This window comes from Meriones unguiculatus, chromosome 18 (assembly GCF_030254825.1).
Source record: "Meriones unguiculatus strain TT.TT164.6M chromosome 18, Bangor_MerUng_6.1, whole genome shotgun sequence".
NCBI lineage: Eukaryota > Metazoa > Chordata > Mammalia > Rodentia > Muridae > Meriones > Meriones unguiculatus.
In genome coordinates, this window is record NC_083365.1 from 14,638,836 (window position 1) to 14,666,392 (window position 27,557).

General features: G+C 52.5%; 1 protein-coding gene across 6 annotated transcripts in view; it reads left to right on the forward strand.

The window, feature by feature from the left end:
• Positions 1-24,482, forward strand: part of Kcnip3 (potassium voltage-gated channel interacting protein 3) — a 62,143-nt gene extending 37,661 nt beyond the window's left edge. For 3 of the 6 annotated variants that reach the window (XM_060372220.1, XM_060372221.1, XM_060372222.1), the window contains 7 exons: positions 15,736-15,860; positions 16,213-16,282; positions 16,521-16,591; positions 20,901-21,008; positions 21,313-21,417; positions 21,902-21,964; positions 22,706-24,482. In XM_060372220.1, coding sequence (XP_060228203.1) covers positions 15,736-15,860; positions 16,213-16,282; positions 16,521-16,591; positions 20,901-21,008; positions 21,313-21,417; positions 21,902-21,964; positions 22,706-22,753 — 590 coding nt within the window. In that variant the 3' untranslated portion in view covers positions 22,754-24,482. Of the gene's footprint in view, positions 1-424; positions 996-15,735; positions 15,861-16,212; positions 16,283-16,520; positions 16,592-20,900; positions 21,009-21,312; positions 21,418-21,901; positions 21,965-22,705 lie in introns of those variants that run through there. The other 3 variants (XM_060372223.1, XM_060372219.1, XR_009587524.1) reach the window with 3 other exon arrangements.
• Positions 24,483-27,557: the final 3,075 nt, after the last annotated feature.

The window sequence follows — 27,557 nt, forward strand, 5'->3', positions numbered from 1 at the left end:
TGAACTCAGTGCACTAGGCTCCAATGCCAAAGCCCCTTCCTCCTAAAGCCCCGGGAGCGCAAGCGGGTTTCCAGAACTGGAGAACTCTGGATACCAACTTCTCCGTCCTCAAAAAGAGGTGGCTCAGGATCAAGTTGAATCTCAGGCTGTGGGCTGAGTTGCAGGAAACTTCCTAGAGGGACGGGGCTTCCCGGATGCTCCAAGCCCCTCCCACTGGGCAGCGAGTCTTGCAGCGAGTGTGGCCGCCGCGCCCCTCCTCCTGGGCTCCCTGCTCCCTCCAGCGGGTGGGGAAACCGCAGACCACGCGGTCTCCCCGGGGCTGGCGGGGCAGCGGTGGCGACGCGCCAGGAGGCTCAGTCTGGAGCTAGACCGTGTGGGGCGGGGCCTCGTCCCTCCCGCCTCTTCCCGGGCTGGCAAGGAGGGGCCGCAAGGGACAAGTCCCGGAGTGGTCCCTGCGCCTAGGCCAATGAGCGCTCAGCGAGCCGCGATGGAGCCTGGGGCGGCCAGGAGCGCCCGGGACCCCCCGCCGATGTGGCCCGGAGCCCTCGTGGCAGGACAGGGGGCGGCAGAGTCGTGGTGCCCCGTGCGGGGAATGGAGGCGCTGCTGGCTCGCACTGGTCCCGGGATCCGCGCCCCACGCTGCAGCCGCCGCCGCCGCTCCTCGAAGTTTGGTGGCTGATTTTGCAAAGTTGCGCCCGGGCTCCAGCATCACGGCCGGTTCTGTCGACGGTCGCCTTCTCCTCCGCGGGGTCCTGGCCCCACCGATACCCGTAGCCCCGCCTGCCCGGGGCATGTGAGCCGCCGCCCCTGAGGCCGGGCGGGAGGCTCCGGCCCCGGTGCCTCCAGGCTGCGCAAGACCGAGGGGTGCTCCCCGGTCCCAGCCGCACTCGCCATGGGCATCCAGGGTATGGAGCTGTGCGCCATGGCCGTGGTGGTGCTGCTGTTCATAGCCGTCCTCAAGCAGTTCGGCATCTTGGAACCCATGTCCATGGAAGGTAACATGTGGCCTCCTGCCCCTCTGCAGTTCTTCCCGGGGAGGCCAAGGGTCGGTGGAAGGATAGCCGCCTCAGCTCAGACGCCGCCCCCTCCTGGCTGTGAAGGGCTGGGGCTGGGACCAAGAGGGCAGAGAGAGCTCGGGCTGAACTGACCGAACCCGAATGCAGCGTTGGCGGAGACGGGAGGGATGGGTGACATCTTGAGCGAGCATTCCTAGCTGACCTAGGCCTGTGAGTCCGAGCTGCCTCTGGCTTGGGCCGCCCCGGGGAAAGCAGGTGACCCAGGGTGAATGCCAGGAAAGACCCGCAACCCAAGATGCCGGTGATGGGAGAATGGTTTGAGAACTTTGCCAGTGGTGGGACTGTCCTTTTCGCCCTCCGTCTGCTGTCCAGTACCCTGTCTTCACGCAGAGCTCCCGTCCCTAAGATCAGTAACCGAATCCGCAAATCTGTCCTAATAAAATATTAACAGAGGAAACAGACTACTCTTAAATCAGTCGTGTCCATCTCTTTGGGACCCCTGGCAAATAGCCTCCGACAGGAAAACCAACCGCAGGGCTCTACCACTCCTGGGCAGCTGAGGAGGAGGGACCCGTCTCCTGACACATAGTTGGGTTAAGAGAAGGGAACACCGGACATAGAACTTCTCCAGCTGTTCCAAAGGTTCCAGCGCAGCCCTGCTCCTCAGAACTGAGGGAAAGGGGCTGGCTTCGGGTCACCTCGGGTGCTTTAGCCGCTTCAAGGGAGGACCAGCATCCTGCTGCTTCAGCAGTCTGGCGACCTTGCTGGGCTCCAACTCTTGGGAATGGAACCCAGAGGCTGGGGGAGGGAGGTTGCTCCTGCCCAGCATTCTTTTAGACATCGGGCTGCATCCCAAGCCCTGCAAAGGACTGATAAGGGCCAGAAAGGGCAGGCTGTATGCAAGGCATAACTTTACTCTGCTCCTGAGACAGAGTTGGTCGTTAAGCCTATCACCACGCTCGCATGCCCTGCAGAAGCCACGGGCTCCCTCAGGCCTCCTTTCTTGGGCTCTTAGGATCTAGTGGGCAAAGATGCCCAAGCTTGCCTGGCTGGGAAACAGAGCCTGGCAATGGCCTTGGGGGGGAGCGACGTGAGGGTGCTTGGGGTTGGAGCAGGTGTGGGGAGAGATTTGCATGCCCCCAGGAGACTTCTGATACCTGTCATTTTCTGCACATGGCCCTCTGGAAGCCTGCAGTATGTCAGGTGTGATGTCTGGGGAAGCCATGGCCCTTCCATTACAAATTCGTGTTTCCCAGGCCCTCCTGGACCATCCCCCCTGCCATGCCCAGAACTACCAGTCAGCCTCACTTCCACAGCACTGTCAAGGTGACTCCTACCAAGGTCTTGGGCAGTCAGAAGTTTGACTTTGTAAGTTCTCAGGAGGACTCTCTTTACAAGGTAGGCAGTATCCCTAAGGCTGCACATGAGTTGTTTGACCTGCTAACCCAGCCCCCTTCAAACTCAGAACTTTCCCCCTTTCCAGCCCAGCTGTAGCTTTGGGAGCTCTAGGAGTCTTGACACAGGTGAGGAAGTGCACAGCCTGAGCCGGTGAGGCCTGAGAGGGGGTCCTGGCATCCTTACAAACTGCAAAGCCCCTTCACCGTGCAGAGTCTCTGTGGCACCATCCGTAAATCAGGGCTGATGATTTCGCTCCTGAACCGCAGTGCCATCTCAGGCTTCAGCGGCCAGTGCCGCCCTCTCTTGGAAACATTGCTGCAACCTGCAAGGGGCGGCCACTGACAAGAACAGACGTGAACCAGGGGTGAACACATTGCTCTGGTGTAGACAGCCTTCCCTTCCCCCCTGCCTGGGTCAGAGCGGGGGAGTTTAAGTTCTCGATGTTCTGTGTTGATGGGAAGTGGTGCCAGCCGAGGGCCTGAGGCACCTAGTGGCCAGCAGCAGCTAGGGGACCGTTGATGTACTGTGAGGAGCCCGAGTCCAGCCATCTGACTGCGTATGAGCTGTTCTGCATGCTGCTGGGGTGAAAGGCTGCTGGTGCTCCGGGTCCTTGGCCCCGTCAGCGCGCATGTGCAATTGGCGTACCACTTGTGTTCTCTGAGCCTCTGTGGTTTTCATCTGTAAGAAACCAGACTGACGAGTCCTTCGGGACTGGTAGGAACCGAAGGGCCTGGAGCTTTTCAGAGGGGACTCCGTTTGGGCACTAGGACCAGGGACAGGGCTAAGGGACTACAGTTTGTGGTAAACGGGGCCTGGCATGTGCGTTCTGCATGTAGCAAGTCCACGAAGGCCCTGGAGTTAAAGCAACATTGCAGGGTTGGTGGCTTCCCCTGGCTGGCTGACAGTTCAGTTTCACAGGGAGTCCCAAGATTTGCCCAGAGGCTCCTCACTGAGCCTTGCTTGAGGCAGTGACTGCATCTCTGACATCTCTGAGGTACTGGTAAGGCGACTTACTTCTTTGACTTTCAGCTGCGGAAGCCTCCACTCCCCTACACCTGGGTTTCCTCGAGGCCCCGCACTCACATCAGGTGCTGGATGTCTGAGTTCCTTTCTTAGTTTGTGGCGTGTCTCTGCCAGATGCCAGCAGCACCCGGGGGTGTGGCTGTGTGCTGCCCACTATAGTACCCGTGCCTGATACCAGACAGCAGCTCGGTGAGGATTTGTTGAAGGAAAACTGGAGGCCCCAGCCCCTGCTGCCCACGGAGCCTGAGGCTGGGTCCCGGGAGAGACCCTGGTCAGATTGGCCTCTAAGTGGCAGGGACCTGTTGCTGAGTGCACAGAGGCTGGGAGATGGTGTGTGTCAATGGGAATAGGCGTGACTGAAGGGAGAGCAAGGGGCCCGGTGTAGGAGGCATGGGGACAGGTTATATCGGGCGTGACTGAAGGGAGAGCAAGGGGCCCGGTGTAGGAGGCATGGGGACAGGTTATATCGGGCGTGACTGAAGGGAGAGCAAGGGGCCCGGTGTAGGAGGCATGGGGACAGGTTATATCGGGCACTGGTTGGTATTTGAGGGAAGAGAACATGTGATCTTCCTGCCTCTGCCCCCTCCCACAGCATGCTGGGATTGCAGGTATGCTGAGCACCACGTCTGGGTGGGACACTGGTTCTTATGGCGTGGTTCGGTGTACTATCTGAGTGGCCTTTGAAGAGCACACTTAGCATGCCCGCTCCAGGCATCCAAAGCCTGAGGCCTCTAGGCATGTTCCACTGCCTTTCATTCTCAGGGAGGTCCGGAAGCTCTGTGTGGAACTCCAGCTCTCAGGGGCAGGCAGGGTTGAGCACACAATTCTGAGAACTTCAAGGGTAAGCAGTCAGGGCTTGTCAGTGTGTCTCCGTGCCAGCGGCAGGAACATTCCCCAGGGCTTGTTAGAAATGAGCGTCCAGCCAAGCCTGGTGGCTCAGGGGAGGTGAAGGCAGGAGCACCAGGAACTGCCTAGGCTACAGTCAGTGGAAAGCCAGACTGGGCAACTTGATGAGATCCTGTTTCAAAATAAAAGGTTAAAACCAGACTGAGGGTGTATCTCAGAAGGAGAGCGTTTTGACTAGCGTGGGTGAGGCTCTGTGTTCTATCTCCAGCGAAACACACACACACACACACACACACATACACTTGCATCTTGAAGTCCTCCCTAGACCTATGGGGTCTGGGTGTGGGACCCAGAAACTTGTCTCTTATCCATCTTGAGAGACCACTCGACTTGTCCCAGTTTGAAGACACAGCTCAGGGCGGGCATGGTCTTCTGCAAGGACATTGACGTCCATCCAGAGTCATGGATGTCTCCAGGTAGAGGAAGATGCCTAGAATTTTAGCAAGAGTCCTGACTTCCCCATTAGGAGCAGACAGGAGCATCAGGGACCCGGGGGCAGTACCAGGTCCTCCTGGAGGCATTTGCAGCCATTCTAGAGGGGTTACAGTGGGACTTGGGGAGGGGGTAGGCTCCAAGGCAGGGTTTCTAGAGCTGCTGTGTAACAAGATGGTGAAGAAGTAGAAGGTAAGGCACGTTGGAGCATGGCAGGTAATACACGGAGGAGGCTACAGGTTTGTGGGGGTGCTCTGTGGTTCCATCCTGACCTGGTAAGTTTTGGGAAGAAAGCATTTTTATTGCTAATGTAATAGCTTGAACTCTCATAAAGATATACAACTCTGTCCAGTTCTGTAGGCCAGAAGCCTGCACAGATCTCCCTGCTCAGGTGACACAAGGGAAGCAGGGCTCTCCTCCTGGAGGCTCTTGGGAATAATACTACCTTGCCTTTACCTGTTTCTTGGGGTGTCTCATCAGTTCGTGGCCTCTTCCTCCATTTCGGCAACATCAGACAGTGCCTTCTTCTGTCTCAGCCTCTCTTCCCTTCCACTTTACTCTGCTCCACTCGCATGATCCAAGTTGCATCCCTGTTTTAAGGTCAGCTGAGCAACAACCTTAGTTAACTTCACCCCTTCTGCCCTGCGACCATACACCCATGGGTTCCAGGTATCAGTCTTGGACTGTTTGGAGAGCCATTGTTCTGCCTAGCACAGGAGTCTAGAGGAAAACACCAACCCAAGTTAGTTCATGAAGGAGATGAAGGCTGTGTCCATCTGCAGTGTGGCCCAATGGGCGGTTTGCTACAGGACACAGTGGGGACACAGCAATGTAGACCGAGGCATCACCAAGGATGTGAGGTAAAGGAACCGGGCTCAAGGGCTAGACCGATGCTGGCATTAACAGATTGGAGGAAAACAGGGATCAGAGCAATGGAGGAGGCAGGGAGGCTGGATGCCGTTGACAAGGTGGTCGTGAGCCCCGTGTTAATCTGAGGCTCTCTGTCATCTGGGGATGTCACCCATCACCAGCTGGAGCCCCTCCCAAAGTCCCCGTGACCGCCAACCCTGGGTCCCTGGCCTTTCAGTCCTGGCCGCCCAATTGTCAGTCGGCCTGGCCAGAGAACTCTGACCCTCAGTGGATGTCTGAACTACTGATCAGACCTGTCCAGGAGGCTAGGCTTTCCAGGGTGGAGTTGATACAGCCTAGACACCCCATAGGAGACCCCTGTGTGAAGAGGGGTGAGGTTAGTCCATCCTGTGATTTGGAGATCTCCAATAGCCTGTTTCCTAGACATGGAACTCCTCCATCTAGGACCCCACCACTTGGGTCAGTGGTGAGATCCTGGAAGTGTTTGGGGCATAAGAGCCTCTGGGCTGGTAGGGGTATGTTCTTGCTGGGGCATGAGGTGTATACAGAAAGACCTCCTAGTCAGGTCTAGACTCAAGGAAGGGGAAGGTATCGTGCTAACACAGGGTGTTCAGAGCACAGGTGCCCCTGGCAGCAAGACTGGGCGGGGTGTACCTCTCTAGGCTCCAGGCCCTTCTTACCTGGTTGGCTCATTAGCTTCCCATGTGACCGTGCCTTTAACCTGAGGGCTCACTTTGCTGGTCTTCAAACCTGGAACCACTGCAGATTCTTCCCCTGTGTGGTTCACTGGGCTGGAGTAAGCTAAAACAGATAAATAAATAATTTTTAGAAAAGCTTTGAAAAAGCGGAGGTGGGAACTCGGAGCCAGGATCCCTGAGGCCTGTAAGCCTGGAGGCTTGGGGGCAAGGTTGACAGAGCCTCATACCCATCCCTTTGTTGACTTCTGTGGCCCAGGGCGAGGCATCGATGCCAGGTCTCAGGTCAGACCTGCGAAGTTCTAGAGTATCGGCTGGCCCCCTTCCTTCTTCCTCCCCAACATCTGGTGGTGCTTCCGGTGGAGCACTCATGGGACAGAGTGATGGAACTCAGTTCCAGACAGAGTAGCACTGCCTGAGGTGTATGCTGGGTTAGTGAAATGTCCCCATCTGAGCCAGGTCCTCATCCGTAGCGAGCTTGGGAGAGGCATATCTCCGCTGGAATGTCCCTGACCCTTCCTTCACAGGACATCAAGGATTGTGTCAAAAGGATACTGCCCTCAAAGTTCCTATATTCCTGCCCACACCCACCTGTGGGCTTGTCACCAGGGCCTCCGTGTGCCCAGAACAACTTGGCAAACTGTGGTGTTGAGTGGATTAGTCTAGTGTCATCAGTATCACAGTCCCACAGAGCGGGGAGGTTATAAAGACAGAAGGTTGACTTTCCCTTCTGCTCTGAAGCTTTCCAGGTTGAGGTCTGTCTGGTGATAGGTTCTTGCTGGCAGCATCCTAGGCCATCCAAGGCACTGCATGGAGAGAGATAGGAAACGTACATGTTTCTCTGGTGGCTTCCTTACAAAGCCACCAAGATTCCATTGTGGGGTCCCATCTTGACTCCTCACCTAATCACCTCCCACTAACTGCCCTCATAATATCACAGTTAGATTAAGTTCCTACTTTCTTACCATGGGGGCTAAATCTCACCACCTGAAGCCTGAAAGGGATCAATGTCGTTTTCATGGGATCCCGGTTAGTTCCCAAAGGAATAGAAGCAAACAAAATCAAGCCCGACTCAGAATCTCTGTGGCTTTCACCATGTTATAACACTACCAGGAGAGCCCTCACCAGACACCATCCTGTTTGGAGCCTTCGTTTACCAGAATTATGAGGCAAATAGATCTCTTCATCAAGTACCCGGTCTCGAGTATTTACAGAAATTTTTAATTTAATTTTTTTATTTTATGGTGTAGGTGTTGCGGTAATTTGGATGAGAGTGGTTCATATGTTTGAATACTTGATCCCCAGTCAGTGGAACTGTTTAGGAAGGATTAGGAGGTGTGGCCTCATTGGAGGAATTGTGTCTCTGGGGGAAGGCTTTGAGGTTTCAAAATGGTTGCTCCACCATCTCCTCACTCTGCCTCCAACTTTTGGATCAAGACGTGAGCTCTTGGCTGTTTCTGCCACCATGTCCTTGCTCTACCATTATGGACCCTAACCTTGGATATCATAAGCCCCCAATAAACTCTCTCTTCCATATGTTTCCTTGGTCATGGCATCTCATCACAGCAATAGAAAAGTAGCTAAGACAGAAGGTGGCACTAGGAAGTGGGCTTTTGCTTGACAGAGCTGACTGTACTGTCATTTGGAGGAACATGGAAGACTTTGACACTTCAGACTGGGAAAGCTCTTGATCACTGCAGACAGCCATTAACGGGCATCCTTAGGAAGAGCTTGGAAGACAGTGGTACAAAGTAGACTATGGAGGCCCAGCTCAAGAGGCCTCAGAGGGGAACAGTGTTAGCAGCTGGGCTAGGACCATTCTTACGGCATTTTGGCAAAGATTGTGGCTACTATCTGTCCTTGTCCTGAGAATCTGCCTGAGGCTAAGTTGAAAATAATTGGTTTTCCTGGCAGAGGAGATTTCAGTACGGACTAACGTTGATTCTGCCACGTGGTTCATGACAGAAGTCACTGTTGTGAAGGTCTACAGTGAAAAGGAGCAAGCATGGCAAAAAGAAAGATAAAATATAGTTTAAAATGAGAAAGAGCTCCAGGGACCTTAATGTTGGAACCAAGGCTTGTGCTGAAAGAGATGAGAAGATTAAAGAAAGGTTTGTTCCAAAACCGTATAAGAGGATTAGTGCCTTCAACTCCCCACCCAGATAAACTTACAACTTGTGCAAAGGGGAGACCTGCGGAATTTTCTGCTCCTAAGACAAAGCAACAAGGGAAAGCTGCTGTAAATTTAGGGTAGAAGAGACAGTTCAGACTGAAATGGAAGCCTCACCCCACGGCTTCTCCTTCCCCCATAGCTGTCATGGGAACTTTCCTGTGGGACCACAGGGTCCAGGTCACAGGTGCGTCCAACATTTTAACATGACATGGAGTTACAAAAAGAAAAAAATTTAGGTGTCAAAATTTTTATGTTTTGAGTACATTTATGATTTTTGTATTGGACTGCTCTCATATTCATCCTCAACTTCATGGTGGCCCCAGTTTGTCATACCTGGAGGATTCACAGAACTATGGGGACTAAGGAAGGGCTGAGACCCAGCCATCTGCGCAGGGGTCTTACTTTCCACAGCTCCTGTAAACTGGAGGCCCTAACAGGCAATTTCAGGCTCAGGAGCTGAGATCTGGGACCCCTCCAAATCAGGTCCCTAGGACTGATTAGGGCCACTCTCTTCCCTAATCCCAGGAATCCTTATTGGGTTTATTTCAAAGCCACCAGAAGTTTTCCTCTGGGGAGGAGGAGAAAACAGAATATTGGGAGGGTTGAGGCCACAGATTGGAGCCCGAGTGTGGCAGTACCACTGGAGTTTGCTACAAAGAAGTAACGTTGGGATCCTGAGCAGACTCAAGAGGATGTTTGAGGGAGGGTCTGCTCTTATTGCTGTCTTCTCTCCTACTGCGGCAAGCTGCCAGAGCATCCCAGGCAACTGCTCAAAGGTATCAGTGGTAGCCCAAGAAAGCTTCGCTGGGTTCAGCTACTGAAGCAGGCCAAGAAGGCCTCTTCCCCAGGCCATTTGTGGGTCCACTCAGTGAACACAAGATCTAAGCCATCTTTCCCAAGCCCTTACAAGTGGGTAATGCACAGAAGGAGCCACACAGAGAGCAGGGTAGGACCCTGCCTGGTCTGTGCTGTTTATGCTCTGGTGAGGAAGCCCAGCTTGAATTTGAGGGTGATTTGGCTACAACATCCACCACCCTATTGATCACAGTCATTGATTAGGCTTCTCTGGCTGGCTAGGCAGGTGACCCCTTACTCCTTCACGATTTTATATGTGTCCCTCTTTCATGGATGGTCTCAGACCAAATGCAGGCAAAGCAATCTTTAGTCCAGGACACACAAGCAGTCGTGCTCATCTCTTGAACCCCTAAACGAACTCTCAAGAAAGCCCAGCCTGTAGCATCTCAGATGCCACGGGACTTTGGACTTTTAAAAACACTGAGAAAAGCTTCAAGGCTAGAGAGATCAGTTGAGTGTTTGACTTGAAAACACAAGGACCTGGATTCAGGTCTCTAATCCACAACGCTCAGCATTGTAGCAAGAGCCCCAGTGCTGGGCAGGGACAGGGAGACCCTTGAGACTTGCTGGGAAGAGGCAGAGGATCCAGCTGTCCTGGTACTCTGGCTGATGCCTTGATGGGCAGAGTCGGGAGACGCTGGAATCTGAAGGACGCTGGAAAGCCAGCTAGCCATCCGCTTACTCTCTTGCCCTTCTGAGTAATCCTAATCCAAGACTCTTCCTCCCCTCCCCTGGCCTATTTTGGGACTGGAGACTGCTTCTTTCTTGACAGCTGGGACCAAACCTTTGCGTGTGAGGGGGACAGTCATCCAAACCACAGCAACAGCCTCCCGCATACCCTGTCTCCAAATCTGGCCACATAGAGCATTGGGGCTTGGGAAGGGGCGTCCATCCCACAGCACAGAAAACAGAAACAGGGCTTATGCCAGCCATTCACAGCCAACTCAAGGAGGAAAACCAGGATTGCGGTAGAGAACAGTGGGATTGTCCCCTCAGAGAGGGTGACGGACATATGAGCAGAGGTCCAGTGGGGGCTGGTTTGGAGGAGTGGGGCAGTATAGCTGAGTGGAGAGGGAGGAGAGAGATGCCAGAGGGTGAAATCTGAGCTGGGGGTTTTATAGTAGACTTTGGGTTTTATAGTAGACTTGGGACAGGTTAAGGGGCGAGTGTGTTTCCAGAAGCTTCCTCCAGCATCCTGGGGAGAAGAAGCTGCCTGGTTAAGGGCAGAAGCAACCTACGAAGACAGTGGGACCCTGAAGAGAGAAAAAGGGTCAACCAGGTGAGGGGTTCTCATCTGGAGGACAATTTGTGGGAGTCATTGTATGGGTCTAGGCCTCTTGTCCATTTCCACCTTATGACGTTAATGCTGTCACCTCTTTCACTCCTGGATCTTTGGTCATCTGGCCATGTGTGCTACGAGAGACATAGCTCTGCTCTATGCGTACAGGTGCCCAGTTTGCAACAACTCCCCCCCCCCCGAACAACTGTGAAATCATCCCCCTAATGCTTTCTGCCTCCCCCAGCCCCCTGAGCTGTCGCTTAGTGGGTCCACCCTTCCACCCGTGCAGTGCTGTCTTCGTGGCTGTGGAGATCAGGGTTAGGGCAAACTTCGAATGGGAAAACATCCTGCTCAGACCAAGTGTGTCAAGGTTCTAGAAAAATCTAACTGGATTTCAGTGTGTGTGTGTGTACGTGGGGACCAGAGGTCAACCTCAGGTGTTATCCCTCAGGGGCTAGCTATCTTGTTTTTGAGATAGAGCCTCTTCCCAGCCAACTGGGCTATCCTGGCTGGGCAAGGGACTACAGGAATCCCCCTGTCTCACCTCCCAGCACTGGTATGGCATGAACCACCTGACTGCGATTTTTATGTGGGTGCTGGGGATACTGCATCTGCTCTACCAACCGACCCATCTCCCTGCCCCCTGCCCCAGGTGTCTGACTGGGATTGCATTGACTATGCATATATAGGACTTTAAGGAGAAATGATGTGTTTGTAACAGTACCCAACTTTATAATATTCTGTTCCTGTGACGTAGTCCTGTGTGGCATGGAAGTTTATCTGTCTGCATCAAGGTCCTTTGAGTTTTTGTTACTACCTCAGTGTCTTTTACTTTTACTCCTCGAGCAAGTGTTACCTGTTATTTTTAGTGTGTTTTCTAGGTGGCTATTACTGGTGCAGAGAGCTGCTATTGATTTTTTCATGAATTCATCTCCTCCACCCCCCTCCTCTTCCACCTCATCCTCCTCAGTTCTCCGTGTGACAGGGGCTGACATAGTTCAGGTTGGTCTTGACTTGAAGTGTAGCCAAGGCTGACCTTGAGTTCTCATCCTCCAGTCTCTGCCCCCCAAGTCACTGTGTACTTACACACACACACACACACACACACGGTCACAGCTGGCTAACATTTCCGTCAACGTTTTGAATCTATCTTCCCAAGTGAAATACCTTTCCTCTTCCATCCTAACATTGCTGTTATGGGATTTTGAGACCAAAATCACCCCGTTGATCAGTGGTGTGAGCACGGCTGGCTGTTCTCTAAGAGCTGTTGAGAGCTTGGCCTTGAGAGCGGCAGGGTCAGGAAAGCATAGCTGTCCCCTGTTGTTTGTATCTCTTCACACAGTCTCACTCTAGCCGGAGCTGGCCACAGGCTGACTGTCTCCCTGGTTGGCCTTCACAGCCCTTCCATCTCTGCCTTCACTTTATCACCCACACATCACCACCCTGGATGTTGTCATTAAATCATTAATTTTCAATCTCCCCTCCCCCCTTTTCCTTCCTCTCACAACCACCTGTGACTTTAGCTCCGGGGAATCCAGGCCGCCCTTTTCTGGTCTCTGTGGGCACCTGCACACACATGGCACATACGTGCATAGACACATGGCAGATAGTCCCTTCCTGGTAGACCTGTTTGATCTTCACAGACTTAGTTTTAGGCCTTGTCCAAGTCCATCTGTGTTTAGCTTCCCTGAGATCTAGAACAAATTGTCCTGAACTGGGACCTGCAGCCCCATTTGGGTTCACGTTACTAAATGTGGGGCTGAGAAAAAGCTATCTCAGTATAAGGTTTTTAGATGGCTTTACGTTGCCCCGGATGAACGGATCCTTGCTTGTGTTTAATAGAGAATGTTATTCCTTTATAATGAGCAGGCCACACTTCCATGCTTCTATTGAACTGGGCAGCTTTCAGCGTTGTCCCTGAATATACTAATAAGAATAAGGAGGCTTTGAATATCCTTGCACAAGCCTTCCTGTGGACTCCACGTATCCTCATTTATCCCATGTGATTGTGGTCATAAGTCTGATAAATGTTGCTTTTATTTTTGTTTTTGGCTCAACTCAAGTGCGCTATATTTTTTATTTATAGCCTTTCTTCCATTTACTTTGAATTTGTCATTTACTTTGCTATTCTCTCTCTCTCTCTCTCTCTCTCTCTCTCTCTCTCTCTCTCTCTCTCTCCTCGTGTGTATTCTCATGTGTACACATGCCATGGTGCATGTATAGAGGTCAGAGGACATTTGAGGGAGTCAGTTCTCTTCTTCCACCTTGTTTTGCGTAGAGTTTCTCAGGATAGCTAGCTTCATAGCTTCTAGGCAATTCTTCTGTCTCTACCTCTCGCTAACCAGGGGAGTTCGAAGATTACAGAGGAATTCCATACCACATCTGACCTTATGAGTGGATTCCCAGGAGCCAGTTTAAGTCAGCAGGCTTGCATTGCAAAGTATATATCTTCACTTGTGGAGTCACCTGACTAGGCACATCTATCACCTATCTATCTATCTATCTATCTATCTATCTATCTATCTATCTAATATATATATATATATATATATATATATATATATATATATATATATATTACCTTGAGGTTAAGCTCAGGTCCTCATGCTCTCATGGCAAGCACTTTACCAACAAAGATATTTTTCTTAGATTCTACAAAGTTTGGATCTAGACGTTTGAATCATTGATTTTCATCTCAGGTTCTTCTTCTTCTTCTTCTTCTTCTTCTTCTTCTTCTTCTTCTTCTTCTTCTTCTTCTTCTTCTTCGGTACTGTAACCTGGGACGGCCTGCAACTCATAGCAATCCTCCTGTTTCATCCTGAATACCATGAATGGCATGAACCATTGTACCTAAGGACCTATCTTCTGTTTTGGTAGATGAGTTTAAAGGCTATGGAATTCTCTCTGGGCACAGCTTTAGGCATACTCAGCAGACCTTGATAGTCTGTTCTTCAGTATTACTCAGTTCAAAATTTACCTTGTAATTTTTCTTCTCTGACCTGTGGGCTCATTGCAAGTGTATTATTTTCATTTCCAAACACTTAGGTTTTTCTAAACATTTTTATTTCAATTTTAACTTATTACCATTGTGGCTAGATCTGTTTTATGTATCAGCATCTGGTATATCCTGGCAACCACAGGCTAGGCTTTTGAAAAAAAAATGTGTATTCTACAATCTCTGTATAGTGTTCTATAAATATTAATTAGATCAAATTGGTTGATAGTGGCTTCTGAATCTTTTATATCTACTTGTGCCATTTGCTGAAAAAGAATGTGCGTATCTTCAACTATGGTTGTGCTGTTCCTTCCTGTAGTTATGATTTTTTATTTACTGATTTACTTTGCTTCAAGTATTTAACAGCTATTTTTAAGCAATGCAATGTATTTTGTATTGTCCTGTCTTCTGGATGAACTAATCTTCTCATCCTTCCCTTACCCTTTTACTATAACCCAGCTCAGGCTTTTGTACTCAGGGTAGCGTTTCTGACAGCATGTTACTGGGTTTTTATTTGTTTGTTTTAATCACCCAGTCTGAAAAGTCTGCCCTTAGTCAAGGCAAACTTTTCCTTCTGGCACCCATGCTGCTCTGTGAGGTCATTCTACAGGCTTCTCCTTGAGGTGTGTCCTCCACAGTTGTCTGCAGGTTTGTCCTTTGGATATGCCCTCCACATCTGTCTGTAGGCTTCTCCTTGGGGTGTGTCTTCCACATTTGTCTGCCTATCCTGCCATGATAGAAAAAGATGTCTCCAGCTCCCCATCTGATAACAAAATGAAACAAAACCCTCAATGCTGTAAGCATCCTTATACAGGTGGCCCTATCTGGGGACAAATCCCTATGGGACACCAACCAAAGTGGCATTGCTGGCTCTCATTGGCTCACCAAGGCCTCCTTTGATAGGTATCCAGATTTAACAGTGTCCAGGTCTTGGGTAGGGGTTAGTGGTAGAGTGATTGTCCAGCCTGCATGAAACACTGCATTTAAATTCAACATCACAAACATTTTTAAAGCCCAGTATGTCCATATGAAGATAGGAATTACCACAGAGAACAGAAAGACACAGAGAAAAGAATTAGAAGGAGTCCCCCAGGCTTGAACCACCCACCTGGGAGGGTTCACCTTCAGTAGGGACAGTGGCATCATATCATGGAGTAGGAGGGGAAGCATACAGGTAGGTGATCTGGAAAGTGTTTCAGGGAATTTCCCTCTGATGCAACTTCTAAATGAAGCAGGAACATGGAACCAGAAATGTAAGAGAATGAAGAGATACTGTCTTCACCCAGGAACCGGGATGGGTGCTTGGCCAGGGTATGCCTCTGGCGCCAGGCGGACATGGCGGCACATTCTCTGACTTACCTTGTTGATAGAGACATGATTGTAGGACAAAGGCGATTCCACACTGTGTCAGTGGAAGGCGTAGTATTTTGAGAACATCTCGCCTACAAGGTGACATTTCTACTGTCCGCAGCTTTGACTTTGTATCGTAAACATGGATGTATTCCCAAGAATATGCGCGGGATGTGTGGCGGGGCTTGTCTGATAATTAGGAAAGGTCATCAGAAGTCTTCATTTCACCCCAAGGAGACCCTGGCTCGCACTCTAGTGTGCTGGTTTGGTCTGGTTTGGTTTTTAACCAAAATAGGAAGAATGACCCTGCCCCTACCCAACTAAGCAGCAAGCTCAACTGGGGTGGACCAAGATGGTCAACTCCTCGAGTCCTGGTGAGGTCAGAGAGGGAAGCATGGAAGAGATAGTCTAAAATTAGCATCTTGAAGTCTTTCTCTTATCTCCCCTCCCCCCTTCCCCGTTCAGTGCCTCCCTCCCGCTCCCCTCCCCCATGTGGCTGAGGAGTGGATATGCTCAGGGTGATAGGGTTAGAGAAGGACCTACAGCAGAGGAGAGACCTAGAACACCCAAAAGACCCGACTCCCAAGGATTTCGTTTGGTCACAGTGCCTCCGTCTGTGCCGTACATAGCCTGCATGGTAGTCACACAGGACAGGGCAGTCACCCAAGGGGAGTCTTTCTGCCCATGTCCTGGTTCCTGCCCACACCACATGTCTTTCTCCCTGCTGGGTCTGTGTCCTCCAGACAGCAGTGACAGTGAACTGGAGTTGTCTACAGTGCGCCATCAGCCAGAGGGCTTGGACCAGCTGCAGGCCCAGACCAAGTTCACCAAGAAGGAGCTGCAGTCCCTCTACCGAGGCTTCAAGAACGTGAGTCCCCATGAGAGTCTCCGGAGAGAGCCCGGCCCACCTTCCTGTCTGCGGCTACCCAGGAAATCTAGAGATTTCTCCAGAGTCTAGTTAATACTCTAGGGGGTCTTTTGCGGAAGAGCAATTTGGGGATGGATGGGGTAGGGGTAGGGGGGTAGTCATCATGAATATTGTGAAAGCCGCCACACTCTTCTGTCAGAGCCTGTCTACCTGCCCTACAAACGGTTTCCCTAGCCCAGGGCTCAGAGGGGCACAACTGTGCCTCAAGCACTGGAGAGAGGTCAGCCCTGTGGAGTCAGGTGTGGGGACAGGAATAGCCAAGGCCCCTGAGAGGTTTGACTTCCCACTGCAGGAGTGTCCCACGGGCCTGGTGGATGAAGATACCTTCAAACTCATTTACTCACAGTTCTTCCCGCAAGGAGGTAAGTCTAAAGCCAGACCTTCCCCACTCTTCCCAGACCCTGACTACACCCCTTTTCTGGGGTGAGGGCCCTATGACCATGCCTACCTTCCTAGCCACACCACTTCCTTTTTTGGAGGGCATGCCGATGGCTCTGACCTTCCAGGGGGGAACCCCCACCGGGCATGAAGCTCTGGGCAGGACTGCGTGAGTCTTCCAGGGAGCCTCCCCAACCCCAGCCTTGCTCTTCCCTCCCCCAGATGCCACCACTTATGCCCACTTTCTCTTCAACGCCTTCGACGCTGACGGGAACGGGGCCATCCACTTTGAGGTAGGTCCCCGCTGACCCGTATGTCCTGCCCCTGTGGTCTTCAGAGTTGTCTCCTCACCCCAGTGCCGACTTCTCAGGGCTGAGAGAGCCAGACCTGATCCTGGATAGCACCTCCCGCATGTCACTCAGGACTCAAGCGCACTGCTGATGCTTGGCTAGCAAGGCTTGGGGTCCAAATGCCCAGTCTCGGTAGAGACTGAGAGCTTGCATTCAAACTAGCCAGCCAGGGAAGCTGCCCACGTAACTCTCAGCTAGCGGTGACCCAACGAGGATCTACATTGTAAAAAGAAGTCAAGGATTGTGAAAAGGTTATTTATCATGTGACCAGGGATGGGGCAAGTGTGTGAAGGTCAGAGGGCAGCTTGCAGGACTCAGTTCTCTTCAAGCACGTGGTGCAGGGGATTGAACCCAAGATGTCAGGCTTGGTGGCAATATCGTTAACCTCTCACCAGCCCTTGTTTTTGTTGTGTTGAGACCAGATCTCTCTCTCTTCATATATATATTTATGTGTATCTACGGATCTACAGATCAAGGCTTAATAGTAGGGTTTCTTTGGTCCCTGAACTTATTACTGAGCAAACAGGTCAGAAACACCCAGAAAACATGTTAAGTAGGCTTGAGGCTCCTGGGTTGTCATCCCAGCAAGGTACCATGGTGAAGGCCAGTGTTGCTCAGGGTGAGAAAGGAGAAGCCAGCCACCCTTGCCTCGCTCCAGACAGCCTGGGCTCCCCATGGGCAGTGGTATCATGGGTTCCTCCCAGGCCTGGCCACACACGGTCATTTGAGACAGGCCCCATCTGTGGAGCCCAAGCCCCTAAAAATAGCTGCAGGAGAAAAGCTGAAACCTCTTCAGAGAGGACCTCACTGAGAGCTAGCCTGATCGATAAGTGGCCCAGCTCGGCTTCCAAGGCCAAGGGCAGCCAACAGGAAAGCGGTCTAGCGAGCACACGGCTCAGAAAGGCCACGGACAGCCAGGCGGGGTAATAATAACTCGTCAATAATGCCACCGGGTTATTTTTACACAGCACCAGCCACACTGATACACTGATGGGCATGGGAGCCCGGGCTTGCTTCTGTGACCACAGCCCGCCACCCCAACCAGAAGGGCCATCTCTTCTCTAGACACACAGTGTGGTTACCGCTTACGTTCATTTAACACATGAAACACCAGAGTCAGCGCACACAGAACAGACAGTGAGCACGGGGAGGTGGCAGGGAACTGTGTGGCCTCCCCAGGCTTCCCCTGAGACCGTTCCTGGGTTCTCCCCCCCCCAAGTCCACAGAGACTTCTTGGAGAAGCATAGAAAGGAATCTAGTGAGGGGTGCTCAGCCATGACCATGTGGGACCCTTCAGTCAGTTTCCAAGGACCCCTTTGTGCGTCCATGGACCAGCAAGGTCATGGTGCCCACCCCTTTCTGCGACTGTCACTTGCTGGCCTTGTGGAACCTTTCCATATGACGAAGAGAGGGGTTTGGGGCAGGTAGTGTGTCCGGAAGCAAGTTATGTCCGTGGCTGAAACGGCACCTTCTCAGGTCACCCAGCACTGACAGCTTACAGAGTCTTTCTTCCACATGTTTCTCTCTGTGTGAAATGAATCCCTCTGCCTTCCACCCCCTGAGGACTTCGTTGTGGGTTCTGTTCTGGGAAGCTTGCTGCAGGAAGGGAGGGGTGCAACTCAGCACCAAGCCAGGAAAAAAAATAATTACAACTTCCCACCCCTTGACAACACGAGCATCGCATCGACAAAAACCAGTCAAACTATGGAAGCCCAGCCCAGCCGAGCGGAGCATTTTCCCGGGTCTCCCCCGCCTCGCACAGTGAGGAACTCCGATGAGTCTGCCCAGTCCGTGCCACCAAGGCCCTTTCTAATTCAGCTAGCTCACCCTACCAGAGGGGCACAGTGCTTTCCACGCACTTCAGGGACTGTGGGTACCTCCTGGGTACCCAGCTCGGAAGTGGCTTGGGTGAGCTACTCGTTTGGAGAGTGTGGTCACTTACTGTTCCCTTAACCATAACCCTATAATGGCTTCTGTGTTGTGGACAAATTGGCCTCCCTAGCATGGTGTGGACACAGCCATCACAGATTGGCCTGCAGCCCATCAGTCGCCCCTAGCTCTCACCAGCCTCCTTGTGCTCATCCTTGGAATCTTGACTTGGAAAACAGGGCGTGCCCTGGCCACCTGCAGTTAAGACCCATTGATGGTCCCACATGAAACTGTGCTGCTGTCCTTGACAAACGAGACCCTCCGGTGGCCATGCAGGGACAGACAGTCCTCTTGTTAGCTGTGATCTGTGTGGCTAAATGCAAGGCTTCCGGACCATAGGAGGGTGCTCTCGCCCTCTTGTGGTCGACTTGAGAAACAGCGTGTCCAAGCTAGACCCCACACCTCTCCGCCTCCCACAGAAAGAGCCTGCGGGATGGGCAGGGAGGAGGTGGATTGTCACGACTTCAAGGCTGATTTTGAAGCTTCCTTGCTGGGTAAATCACATGGACACTTTAGCGGTCATTTCCCAAGCTTAAGAATGTAAGGAGAAATATCACCTTGTTTTTCCTTTGAAATGTTTTCATGACTTCCAAGATCAGTAGACTGGCAGGACAGATTTTGGGAAAACCAGGGGATCCCTACACCAAAGTTTTAGGCTCCAAGTCTCTTTGCCACGTGTTTCCATGACTCTTCTGGCCCGTCCTGTTTAGATTTGCTGTCTTGAGCCTCCCTGAACACACACCTTTCCCATCCTCTTGCCAGCTGACACAGGAGTGTAATGTGACTCAGTGAGTGATCCCCAGCTTCATATGGCCCCCTTGGACCTTCATCTTTCTCCTAGCCTCTCATCCCACCCCACTTGAGCCTCCTGTCAAGTCCCCTAGACTGAGGGACACCTTAGCTTCCTCTTCCTGGCTCTGCTCTCTTTTCAAGGCTGCATCTTGCCGCATCTCCTTGCAGAGAGTAAGTGGGAAGTGACTTCTGAGCCTCTGGTATCCAGATGTCACCTTTGGCCCGCCCTCTCTCCTGCATGTTGCGCGGACCAGAGCTTTCAAGGAGGCCATTTCTCAGGCCTCAGCCCTGCAGGGCTGCTGTTCAACAGATGATTCTGATCAGGTGTGTGGGATCTTATTGACAAGGATGGATGACTGACGGATGGATAGATGATTGATATTGATTGGTTTTCCCAGGTGGCTTCATGTTTCTCTCTGGAAATGCTCTCTTGGCAGCCAGTTTTGCTAAGCCTCACCAGGACCTGTGCCCGTGGGTTCAGCTGTAGCTGATCTCACACACTGTGCCAGTCACAGGGTGGGGGTGGGGCCTGGGAACTTAGACGGGCCTTTAGGGAAATCTTTCTTGATTTCTCTGACTCACTTCACTGCATTTTCTCTGGTTCTGCCTGCAGTTTCTAACCTGGCACTGTTCCTGGAAAGACCTCTCTCTCTCTCTCCCCCCAACCCCATCTCTCTGTGCATTTGCAGGAAGACCCTACTAGCTCCTCCAAACCTTCTTTCATTTTTGATTCTTAGCAACACAGCGAGCTCTTTCTGGCCTCAGATTATTTGGATTATTTTTCTCTCTTCTCTTTTAAACAGTGTCCTATTTTTGTTGTAAGGCATGCCAGGTTCTAACCTCAGGGTCTCCTTGTTTTTGTGTTCCCTCCTTTCTGGGCTGTTCTGTTCCTTCCAGAATGCTTTTCTGTTTCCCATGGTCCCTCCTTCTCACAGCACAGGCTTCCTGGGAGTAGGGACTGAGTGCTTTGAGGATCTGCTCTGTTCTGCAGCCTCTTTTGAACTTGTTCAGGTCATCCTCTTCCTCTCAGAATAGCCACAGAGCGTCCTGTCAGAGGACAGGGCCTGCCTCTCATACCCTCCCGGAAGTGAGGGAGACCTTGTTTTCCCCCAGCTGCTTTGATTAACAGCTGGGATCCTTACACCACAACTGTGTGATCGGTCACATCTGGTCATGTTACCTGTCACAGCCCACAGGTGACAGTCGCCCACAGGTTTGACTTTGAATGCTGTGCTCTTAGCTTGTTAAGCTGAAAGCATTCGAGGACTTTGGACATATAGGTGCTTAGTGGAGTGAAAGAGAACACACCCCTTTCCTGAAAGAGCACCCCCAACCAGCAGAAATGCATGAAGTAAGCACAAGACATTAAACTAACAGTTGAGTCTTCTTTTCTTGACTCAGTATTGACTGCCATGCGCGCGCGCGCGCGCACACACACACACACACACACACACACTGACCACTTGTGGTGGGCTGCAGAGGGAACTGCAGCCGTGGCTGCTGCTCCTCACCCTCTCTCTCTCCTCTGCAGGACTTTGTGGTCGGACTCTCCATACTGCTCCGAGGAACGGTCCATGAGAAGCTCAAGTGGGCCTTCAATCTCTATGACATTAACAAGGATGGTTACATCACTAAAGAGGTACTGGGTTAGCAGGCCTGCCTGTCCCCCAGCCCAACCCCCGACACTGCTAACCTGGTGATTCTCAGTCCTGCCTTGCCACACAATCCCCCAGATGGTTGGTTTGGCCCAAGTGGTTTTTTTGTTTGTTTGTTTGTTTGTTTACCTAAAACAGTCACCATAGCTTCTTCTTTTGGAGAAAGGTATATAAACCCAGTTCCTCTTGGGGGGTCATTGAATAGGCTGAGGAGCCAGCGTTCCTCCCTAGGCCCCTCAGACTCGCTCACCCTGGAAGTAACACTCACGCAACCCTCTGTCCCTGCAGGAGATGCTGGCTATCATGAAGTCCATCTACGATATGATGGGCCGCCACACCTACCCCATCCTGCGGGAGGATGCACCCCTGGAGCATGTGGAGAGGTTCTTCCAGGTGTGTGAGCCCTGGCCTCCACCGGGGAGAGGGGGGACAGCCCAAGTGAGCCTTCAGCCCAGGCCAGTGAGGAGACGCAGCTAGGCTCCCGCCCTAGCTGATGGTCAGAGTCCCTTGAGGGGTGAATAAAACACAGGCCCGTCCCAGTGAACCTCATCTGGAAAAGAAAGTATTCTGAGCATCTAGGTGCAGACACAGCCAATGGTTTTACCTGTGTCATCCCATGCCTTATTAGCATGGGCTTCTGTCCCAAAGGTGAGGGATTAGACAGGCACTGGGAAGCTAGGTTAGGGTTAACTATCAGGGAGCCTGCTAAACCACGTGAGGAGATGCCAAGGGCAACGTTGGCTGGGAAGGGTAAGAAACAGAGGGACCAGTTGAATGGGAGGAAGGTCCCCACCCCCACCCCAACAGTGTCTTCAGGCTGGAGCAGGGGAAAGGCCCGAAGAGAAACAGGCTCACCTTGGTATGGCTTGGGTTGCAGAAAATGGACAGGAACCAGGATGGAGTGGTGACCATTGATGAGTTTCTGGAGACTTGTCAGAAGGTAGGTGGCGTTAGAGGGCTGGACCTGGGTCCTCTGTGGTGTCTCTGTCTTTCTGTCTCTGTCCTTCTCTTTCTCTGTCACTGTGTGTGTGTGTGTGTTCAGCTTCCTATCTCCGCTTCTGTTCCCCTCCGTCCCTCCTCACACACAGGGTTCTGCTTCAAGGCATATGAAGGATGTCGTTAGCTGTCCTCAGGTCCCACTGACTGGGAAGCTATCATCTTTCCTGAGTCCATCTCCTCGATGTCCCTGAACTTGCCTTCTCCCTCCTTCACCCAGTCCCCACCAGCAGACTATCTCTCAGCTCTGCTCATGATCTCTCCAGAGAGCAGACATGGGGTCAACAGGAGGGTAATTAGCTCAGTGTTGTCTCCACAGACAGAATCACAGTAGGGGAAAAGGGCCCAGTGCTTTCCCCGCACTGCTGCTGGGAACTGTCCTCTCCTCTCAGAGTTCATGGGGACAGGAACATACTCCGCTGCCTCCTGCCTCACGATCACTCCTGCTCTCTGACCCGATTTGCAGCTCAGAGGATTTTGGGCATCAGTAATAACCAGACCCTGCCGTCTATCCATAGGGATGACAGGCTGCACCCTGCCACTTGGGCTCTGGGACCAGTTACTCCCCACTACACACCTCCACTCCTCAATACCCCATCTTCTCAGTGAGACAGTCTCTGGCGGGAATCTGGAGCTAGTCAGAATTGCCCCCAGCTCCTGACCAGCCTCTCATTTCTTCCTGCAGGACGAGAACATCATGAGCTCCATGCAGCTGTTTGAGAACGTCATCTAGGGTGTGGGAGAGGACCCTGGGTGGCCATTGCTTTCCAGCCTGGAGAAGCCTCGATCCTGCCAGGAGCAGCCTCTATGAGAAACATTTTTTTAAATATGTTTGCAGAAAAGTGAGCAGTTTACTTCCAACACACACACACACACACACACACACACACGGGGTTCCACTAGCTTGGCAAAGGAAGTGGCACCCAGGAGGCACCCCCAGTTATTCCCAGGTCAATAGATGAGGCCGCCTCTGGGGTGCCCAGCCCTGGCTAGATGTTACCCATGAGAGCTCAGAGCCCAAGAGGGCCTGGTCTACACAGTGAAGGTCCCTAGTGTCTTTTCTACCATTTGGGAGACCAGGATACTCTCTGCCTATGGACCTATCCCTCTAGGAAGCTCCCAGAAACCCTGCAGGGGCTAAGAGAAAAGAGGTCTGACTAGGGGGAAAATGGCAATAGAAGCTGAGCCTGTAGCTTGATGCTAATGCTCAGCTGGGGTCCTGGAACCCCAGGACCAGGCCACCTATTGTGGGGTGAGATCAGACAATGAGGGCCTACTAGGCTTTGACCTCCTTTAAGTGTAGGGCAGAATTAAGGTTTTTGGAGAAACTGAGGGAACAATTTGTCCATACCACTGGGTGAAGACAACAGGCTAATGGGAAGGTGAGGGGTGGGGCTCTCCTAACTCCCAGCACAAGGCTGGCCTCTCCAAGATCCTCTTTGGTTCCAGGAGTGGGGGTTCACCTGGCTCAGGGACCAAGCACCAGGAAGCTGGACTGTACTGGGAGGGGCCTGATAGGGGGCATTTCCCTCTTCTTCCCTGGCCACTTGCCACCCAGTTCCTTGGCACAGTGGATCGGCCAGACCTCTGTGGCTGCCCTTGAACAGGCTCATCCTACCCACACAAAAAGCACAAACACCCTAGAAGCTCAGGCCATGCCCACAAGGGAAAGCAGGGGCTCCCTGGTTGGGGGGAGGCCTGGGTCCCCACAGCCCTGACTCAGTGGCCCAAGGAAGATGCTCAGGAGTCCATCCTGTGCATCAGAACCTTGGGGTCTCCCAGTCCTTTCCTAGCCCAGCTCACCAATATTCTAAAGCACAAAACCTGAGGACTGTGCTTGCTGGAACTAGCTGTGAGGCCTGGGGACCCGTGACCAGGCGACAAATCGACAGACCCTCAGAGAAGAGCTGGCTCCTGCCTGCCCCAGGACTCCCCAAGAAGGGACTGTGTCCCAGGCAGCATGTTCCCTGGAGGAACATTTCCACAAAATACATTCCATCAACCGCAGCCCAGTCTCTGCTCAGGCCCAGCTCTGGGAGTCCCTGGGTGCTCCCCAGGCCCACTTCAGGATAAGGAAGGTCCTTAGAGGAGAGGCAAAGTGACCCCCCTCTCAGGGCTGCACTGATCCTATCTCCATCCTGACTTGGGGGGGGGGCTTTACCCCATCTAGAGACCATCAGCTTTCCCCGGCTCAGGGACCTCCCTCCACTAGCCTGGCCCTTCCCACCGGGGTCCCTGTGTATGTGAGAAGCCGAGGCCTACCACCCTAACCTGCTCCACCCCTTAGCCTCTGGCTGCACGCCCAAGCAGGAGGAGTCTGTCCCTTTTGCAGGGACACAGACTGGCCGCATGTCTGCATGGCGGAAGCGTCTCCCTTGGGTGCAGCCCGGGAGGGTGGTTCCTGTCTCAGTGCCCACCAATATTCAGTCCTATATATTTTAATAAAATAAACTTGACAAAGAGACGAACTCTCTTCGGCTTTATCTGGGCGGCCATTCCCTCCCGGCTGCTGTTAGGCACAGTTCCTGCCCAGCGGCTTGCTGGTGAATGATGACAGATGGCTTTGAGAAGGAAATGCCCAGAAACTCTCAGGCTCCCAGTGTGACATCACGGAGGGAAAAAAACACTGGGGACCTTCAGTAGATGCTTCGGCGCTGGAGCCATGAGCACACAAGACTGTAGGACACAGAGGCTTTCTGAGATGTCATTTATATTTCATCACCGGATCATTTTTCTTCCCAATTCCAGAAAGTCACTTCTGGGCATCCTTTGGCAAGAGAAAGACAGGTCATGTGGAACAGGAAGCAGAAAAGAGATGATGGTGGACCTTAGCTGGAAGCATGCTTACCTGACATTTAGAGAGCCCGGAGTCTGATCCCTAGCACCACATGAACTCCCAGCACTGGGGAGGTAGAGGCAGAGGATCAAGGTCATCCTCATGGCCAGTTTGTGTCCAGCCTGGGCTACATGAGACTTTATATATGTATATGCGTTTGTAGCACAGCAGAGAGAAGGCTCACTTCTACCCAGGGGGTTGTTGGAGGGTGATGGGCAGGTGGTTGTTTTGGCTGAACAGATAGATGCTTGGAGCAGGGAGGTGATGGGGGGGGGGAATGGTAGCGTGTAAGTGGCCCCACTGGACAGCAGATGGAAGGGGGTGAGGATTATGAGGCAATCCCAGAGGGTCCTGAGGCAGCTTTAAGCACACAGGGCAGCCAGTAGCACCCCATGCTCCTACATGACAGTCGTTGAGGCCAAAGGCTATGGAGCCGGTTGGCTGTATGACCTACACAAGTCACACATTCTAAGTGTTTCACTTCCTCCCTTGTGAGACAGGCGGGGGGTGGGGAGAAGAGGCTTACTGCAGAGCATGAATCCTGACAGTGGGTCAAGCTTTTCTGTACACTAGAAAACAGGGCCTCCAAGGGCTGCTTCCAGGGAACATGGCTTTCTCTGCCTCTGCCCTCTGCCAGGAGGGCATTCCTGCTCCCATAGGCTCTTCGTCTCTGGAGGACACACTCCCCAGAGGAACTGGCTACTCTAAGCACCTCCTCCTGAGTGTGCTAACTCGCACATGTAATCTCAGCCCCTAGGATGCTGAAGCCAGAGGACTGACCCGAGTTTGAGGACAGTCTGGACTATGCTGACTCCCAGGCCAGCCTGGGCTAGACAATGAGACCTATCTCAAACAGAGAAAGACAGCTTCCCCCTTCCTGCTCAGTGGGGCTGTGCTCTGCCCAGTTTCTTACTGGCCTATGGATTGGCTACTCCTTGGGACAGGTGTCAGAGCTGATCCAACCAGCCCTGAGCAGCATGCCCCACCCACTGACCAGCAGAGTGTGGGCAAGAAGGTGGTATGTGTGGGCTACTAAGGGAGATCTTCTTGCCCCCACAGGGCTACCCTGAAGGTAGAAAAGGATAATGTCTCCACAGGGTCCCAGTACCTCCTTAACATGGTACCTTGCCTCCAAAGGCCTTTGGCATCTAGGGCATAGGTCCCACACTTCCACTCTGGAACTTCTGACTCACCCTGAGTATAATGTTGCTGAACCGCAATTGTTAACTAGAAAAAAAGATCCTTGATTCACACTGCTTTGACAACTGAGGGTTGACTGTTTGGAAACAGGGTTTCGCTATGTAGCTCAGGCTGGCCTCCCCTCCAGTGGCCTCTTAAGGGATGTATTTGTCCCCTAGCAGGGACTGGCCTGCTGAGGTGGGGCAGCAGTCCACACCAGTCAGGCCAGAGCCAGGGATCTAATGTCCATACGTGCCACTCCTTGTACTACCCACCTTCCATCTGGTCAAAACAGAAAGAGGCTGAAGGCCTGACTTACCCCCTTCCTCCCACCACGGCCTATGACGTAGGCCTCTTCTTACCTTGATAGCACAGCATGAGGAAGTGATGTCTCACGTCTTTCCCCATGGCGCTCAGCCATACAGCCTCCCAAAGAAATGGCCAGTCTGCCCTTTAGAGGATTCTCCTGGTGATCCTTCAATGACCAGCAATCTGTTCGCACCTCCTAATGTTGTGTCCCCGTTTGACCACCAGGGGGAGACAGCGCCATTTCTCTTTTCATCTTCTCCGACTCAAGGTCCCAGGAGAAGACACGGAAAGGAAACTATCTGTCATTTCCTGCAAAGTCCCAGAGACATGTTCCTATTTCTGCCTCATCCTCCTTGGGGTTTAAAAACTAAAAAGCACCAGGCATGGAGTGGATGAAGAAATAATTCCATGAATGCATCCACAGTAAACCAAACTGGGAGTTGGGGGAAGGGGGCGCATAGCTCCTACTTTATTAGCCAAGACACGGAGAACTCCTCACACACATAACCACGTGGCCTTTTTTAATCTTGAGGGGAAACCATCTTGAGAACCCCCCTCATACCTGCCGGCTGGGCCCCTATGAGCTCCAGGAGGCAGGAGAAGGCAGTGGTCTGTGAGGACCCTAGGAAGGAGTGTCGAAGAGCAGAGAGCGGTCTCTCACTGGCCTGAACTTCAGAGCGCCGGCACCCTCCACCTGGGAGGCAGAGCTCTTTCCGCACTCAGGACTCCTGAGGCTGACCTTCGTTCGGTGACCTGGAGCCTTCAGGAACTGCAGCCCCAGCCTCGGTCCTGGCCACCCTCCGAGGCTACGCAGCCGCAGAGCTGTTTGCAGGCCCGCGGGCTCTAACCAGCGTCTGCTCGCTGCTGCTCGCTCTGCCTGGGCTTCTGCCTCCTTCCTGCCCAGCTCCTCCTTCCCGGCCCGTCCAGCTGCAGTTCCCAAGTGTAAGACGCTGAGCTAATCTCTCAGACCCCCATCCATACAGCCTCGTGGCATAAGGAAACCCGGTAAAACGTGCTGCAATCTCTGCTGCCACCGGAAGGCGGGGAGGAGGTCCAAGGCTATGGTTCCGATGATCCCATCACCCGCATAAAAAGCTGTTCCGCCAGCACGTCCATGCTTGGACTTTTAGTTATATAACAGTAGCTTCAGGGGGGAAAGGGGCACATCTTAAACAAGACCCAAGACTGTCCTAAATAATCCTGTTCTTCTACC